Source organism: Podarcis muralis, chromosome 8, assembly GCF_964188315.1.
Source record: "Podarcis muralis chromosome 8, rPodMur119.hap1.1, whole genome shotgun sequence".
Lineage (NCBI taxonomy): Eukaryota > Metazoa > Chordata > Lepidosauria > Squamata > Lacertidae > Podarcis > Podarcis muralis.
Window position 1 is genome coordinate 68,439,647 of NC_135662.1, and position 4,883 is coordinate 68,444,529.

Consider the following 4,883-nt stretch of genomic DNA (forward strand, 5'->3'; position numbering starts at 1 on the left):
CCCTCAGGCCTCTTGGAGTACTAAAAAGAACCTAGGACTTTTAAGCCTTAACCAGGAGTGCTACAAGCCCCCCCCCCCCCCGCACGCGCTTATGTCCTTTGCAGGGCCGTGCCGGGAGGTTTTGGCACCTGACACGTAGAGTAACATGCCATGTCTCAGGTCTGTGTGTCCACCTGTCCCCTTCAGTCATCACATGCAGGTGTACCAGAACCACAGGGGCTAGCCTGGAGCATCACCAGTGTCAGGATGTTTGTGCCGTGACAAAGTGGGTTCTGGGTAGAGGGTACAGGATGGGTGCTCTCCACAATGTCTCTAGGCTGCTGCACAGTTGCAAAGGGCAAAGTCCCTTCCTTCCTCTTGGTCTTTTCACTCAAAGTCTTTGCTCGCTTTTCCTCCAGCACCCTTCCAACAGTGTGGCAACTGCAGTGAGCAATGTGTTCCTCGGAGGCCAGATCTGACCCCTTAGGACTGCTGCTAAACATCTAACCTGACCCAACATTTAATGCAGAGTGCTTTTATCCCTTCCTTTATTTATGTAATTTTAAACATGCTTTTAAATGATTTGTTTGTTTGTTCAATTTATATACCGTCCTTCATTCGACAATCACAGGGCGTCTGACGACATACATTTTAAGCTGTGTGACTTTAATTGCTCGATTCTGTGTTTAAGGTGTGCTTTAATTCTGTATTTCACCTTGAGCAAACATGTTTAAGTAAATCAAGCAAGTAAATAAATACAAACGACATTTCTTATTGTCACAATCCAATATGAACACTTTCAGGGAAACAAAACATTGCTCATAACACCATTTACAGCATAATTTACAGTCCCCTCCAAAAAATCCAATTTCAGTTACCCCAATGGTTGCTAGTTCTATCTAACTTTAGCTAGATTGATGCCATCAAACGATGCCTCTTTAATATACATTTGAGCTCAGTGTGGAATAAAAACAGAGCCCTGTAATAACGCCCACTAGTATTTAATTAAAATTAGCAACATGGGTGTGAGGCACAAACCAGCTCCAGCTCTTGAACAAATGCAGTGTAATGGAGCAAGTCTAAGAACACGGCTGTGTGCATTTTATATCTGCACAGTTACGTGCATTTATAAGGCAACTGTTTCTTTGAAATCCTCAGAATCCATTTATTGGTGTCTGGCAGTTTCAAAAATAAGTTGACATTGTTCCTTTAATTGCAGTCTGTCGGAACATTTCCAATCACCACCACTGCTTTGACATTGAAATAATTGCACTTGAAGCATGACAAGCGAGGAGGAGGAAAGATGCAACTAATAACTACAGGAGGAAGAGGTTCGTTGTTATGGATGTAGCCAAGACAGCCTTAAAAGTGGCAAGTGTGTGTCTGTGTGGTAGCCTTGCCACATCCACTCAGTATTTGCCAGAGAAATCGCAGAGCTCTCGCAAGCTGCAGCAGCACATGATCTCCTTGAAGGTTTTCCTCAGCTCTTGACTCCGGAATGCGTAGATAAGAGGGTCGATAATGGAGTTGCACATGATAAGGATGAGGTACAGGTTAAAGTGGGACATGAAGCAGATGCAGTAAGGGTTGTGAGGGCAGGAGATGTAGAAGAGCAAGTGAAGGAAGAGCGGAGCCCAGCACACAACAAACACACCAATCAAGATGGTGAGGGTGATGGCCCCTTTCATATTGGCGCCCTGGCGTATCGGGCCGCTGCCGGGGAGAATGGCAATCTTCTTAATGTGCAGCCGGGCCAGCAGGAACATGTGGACGTAGAGGGAAGCCATGAGGACCAGCATGGTGAAGAACATGGTGATGAGGCAAATGATAACGGCGCTGCTGTCGGAGTAAATGATGAACAGAATGCCCGAGATGGTGCAAGCAGCCCAGATGCAGGTGATGATGATGAACACACGCTTCACAGTCATGATGTTGTGATACTGGAGAGCGTAGAAGATGGTGAAATACCTGTCCACAGCAATGGAGAGCAGGCTGCAGATGGAGGCCAGCAAAGAGCTGCAGATGACCGAGTCAATGATGTTGTCGATGCTGACGGTGAAGCCTTGCGCATCTGCGTCGGTGTTGTTCAGCAGGGTGATGACGATGGTCTCCGACCCGTTGGAGACGCTCACCAGCATGTCGGCCACCGCCAAGCTGCAGATGAAGAAATACATTGGCGAATGCAAGTTCTTGTTCTTGGCGATGGCCACAATCACCAGCACGTTCTCCAGCAAGCTGACAAAGCCAAGCATGACGAACACTTCGGGCGAGACGAAAAGTTGCTCGTAGCAGCCTTCCGAAGAGTAAGCCTTCCCCAGGGATCGATTCGTGCCTCCTCCGCCACGTAGTCCGTAGCTGCGATTCCACAAGCCGAGAGGTTCGTGAACTCCATAGTGCTGTGTGAAGTTCATCTCACAAAGCGCCGGTCCCAAATCAGGGGGTGGCTTGCCAGTTTGCTGCTTGGTAATGAAATCCACCTGTCAGTGGTTTCCCCTCTTTGAATAGTTCTTTGGGGTTTTTCACTGGCTGGGGAGCTGCAGAACTGGTCGAATGCCGTTTCCAAAGAGTGGGATGCTGTACAGCAGCAGGAAACCAGACTCTGATAGACAAGGTAAAGCTGCAGTGTTTTGCAATTATTGCTGGCTTATCCAACTCTGCAATCGCCTGTTGGACCCGCTGGGAATGATGTAGCTGAATGCTGCCTCCCTCTCAAGGAAGCCGGGAGCATCAAGAATTACTTTTCTGTTGTTCTCTGTAAAAGCACGAGGCTAGAGTGCTCTAGTCCCTGCTACTGAGAGAGAGAGATACATCATTGAAAACCATTAACTACTACTCAGCCTTCTGTGAAATGCCTGCCTGCCTGCTGCTTCTGCTTCTTATACTGTATTGGGGGGGAAAGGTAGTCAGAGACATGCCCCACCTCCCATTTACTGATCAGCCAATAGAGAGAAAGGGATGTGTGCAGGCCGGACATGCTGAATACATTTCAGGATTTTACACAGCTTGGCAAAACAGCTTCTGATGTTGCGCTGCTCCCCAAAGCTACGGGAGATGCTAGAAAAGCACAGCAAATTTCATTTGCTGCCTTAGATTTTTGTTGAGATTTTATAACAGTATCAGCATCATTCTCCATGGGATGTGGAAATTAAATTCTAAGAATATACATGATGTTACAAGTTAGGGCTTTGCATTATGATTATGATTATTCAATGATGCTGCTGTTCTGTTTGGATTTACTTTGTTTTGATTAGGAATGTCAGGATCAGACAAAGCTTTTAGTGCAAGAAGTAATGACTCCGGAATGCATCAGCCTTTGATTCTCCCCCCCCCCCCCCAAATGTTCCCAGGGTTAGTTCAATTGTGTTGCGTTCAAGTACCTGTATTCAGAATTCTCTTTTCAAATATGCTATATAGCTCTGTTCACTCGCTGACAGTCCACCATGGTTCTCTGAAGAGTGGGAATGACAAACCGTTTAAGTAGGAGCTGTAGATACACCCTTAGTGCTTTTCTTCTTCTTTTGCCTTGAGACATAATACCATCTCGCAGGGGAAGGAACCAGAATCATGATGTTTGAAATAAGTGCTCTGCATTATGGTCAAGTGAAATGTAGAACATAGGTAAAGGAGGTAAAGGGGACCCCTGACCATTAGGTCCAGTCGTGACCGACTCTGGGCTTGCAGCGCTCATCTCGCTTTATTGGCCGAGAGAGCCGGCGTACAGCTTCCGGGTCATGTGGCCAGCATGACTAAGCCACTTCTGGTGAACCAGAGCAGTGCACGGAAATGCCATTTACCTTCCCGCTGGAGTGGTACCTATTTATCTACTTGCACTTTGACGTGCTTTCAAACTGCTAAGTTGGCAGGAGCTGGGACCGAGCAACGGGAGCTCACCCCATCGCAGGGATTCGAACCGCCGATCTTCTGATCGGCAAGTCCTAGGCTCTGTGGTTTAACCCACAGCGCCACCTGCGTCCCTAAAAAATGTAGAACATAGTTGTATTCTATATCACAGAGGCTGGGGATGGGAAATGTTTCAACAGGAAGTGATCTGACCATGACCGGGCCTGATGTCAATATCCCCCACATTGAGATCACCTTCTTCCTGCCCAGTTGAGAAAACGAGGTCCAGAGTGTGGCCTGCCACATGCGTTGGGCCAATGACATATTGGGACAGCCCCATGGTTGTCATGGCAGCCCTAAAGTCCTGAGCCACCCCAGAGCCAGTCGCCTTGGCATGGATGTTGAAGTCCCCCCGAACCAGCAGTCTGGGAGTCCTCAACACCTCCTCTGAGACCAGCTCTGTCAGCTCAGGCAGGGAGACCGCTGGGCAGCGAGGCAGGATGTAAACCAACAGAATCTCCCATTTGTTCAGTGCTAGGAACAGACGCTGTGGATTCCTGTCACACACACCTGGACAGAGAGCCTGAGGAGAGAAGAGAGGGGAATCTCTTTAGACCACAGCAACACCCCCTCCCTGTCCTCCAAGTCTGGCCTGATGCTGCACCGAGTACCCAAGTGGGCACAACTGGGTCAGACCAACTCCACCCTGCTCACCCACTCAGTGATACAGACCAGACTGGCCTCCTCATCCACAGTCAGATCATGGATGATGGAGGTCTTACTCAGTCAACTAGCATTCAGCAACAGCAGCCACAGACCCGAGGGCTGGCTGATAGGGCTGTGGGAAATTTTAGGGATGCGGGGGAGGATATATTGTCTAAGATATCCTATCCCAACTTGTCTTTACAAGTTCAAGAAAATCAGCAGAGTTAACATTCCCCTTTTGTAAACACACGCACAGCAGGTAGCTTGCTCAGACTCATTAGAGCAGGGGTGTCTAACTCAAATTCATCGGGGGCCACATCAGCAGTTTGGTCACCCTCAAAGGGCCGGTTGTATCTGTA

At 48.2% G+C, this 4,883-nt stretch overlaps 1 protein-coding gene across 1 annotated transcript; it reads right to left on the reverse strand.

The window, feature by feature from the left end:
* Nucleotides 1–601: 601 nt before the first annotated feature.
* On the reverse strand, nt 602–3,430 carry MC4R (melanocortin 4 receptor). Its single transcript, XM_028737910.2, has 2 exons — nt 3,357–3,430; nt 602–2,770 (listed from the first exon to the last, which is right to left on the reverse strand). Exon 2 carries the CDS (start codon nt 2,388–2,390, stop codon nt 1,389–1,391), a length of 1,002 nt encoding a protein of 333 aa, XP_028593743.1. The 5' UTR covers nt 2,391–2,770; nt 3,357–3,430; the 3' UTR covers nt 602–1,388.
* Between the last annotated feature and the right edge of the window lie 1,453 nt (nt 3,431–4,883).

Bases quoted from the DNA above. Each gene is read 5' to 3' on its own strand.
- MC4R (XM_028737910.2), bottom strand. From the start codon at position 2,390: ATGAACTTCACACAGCACTATGGAGTTCACGAACCTCTCGGCTTGTGG.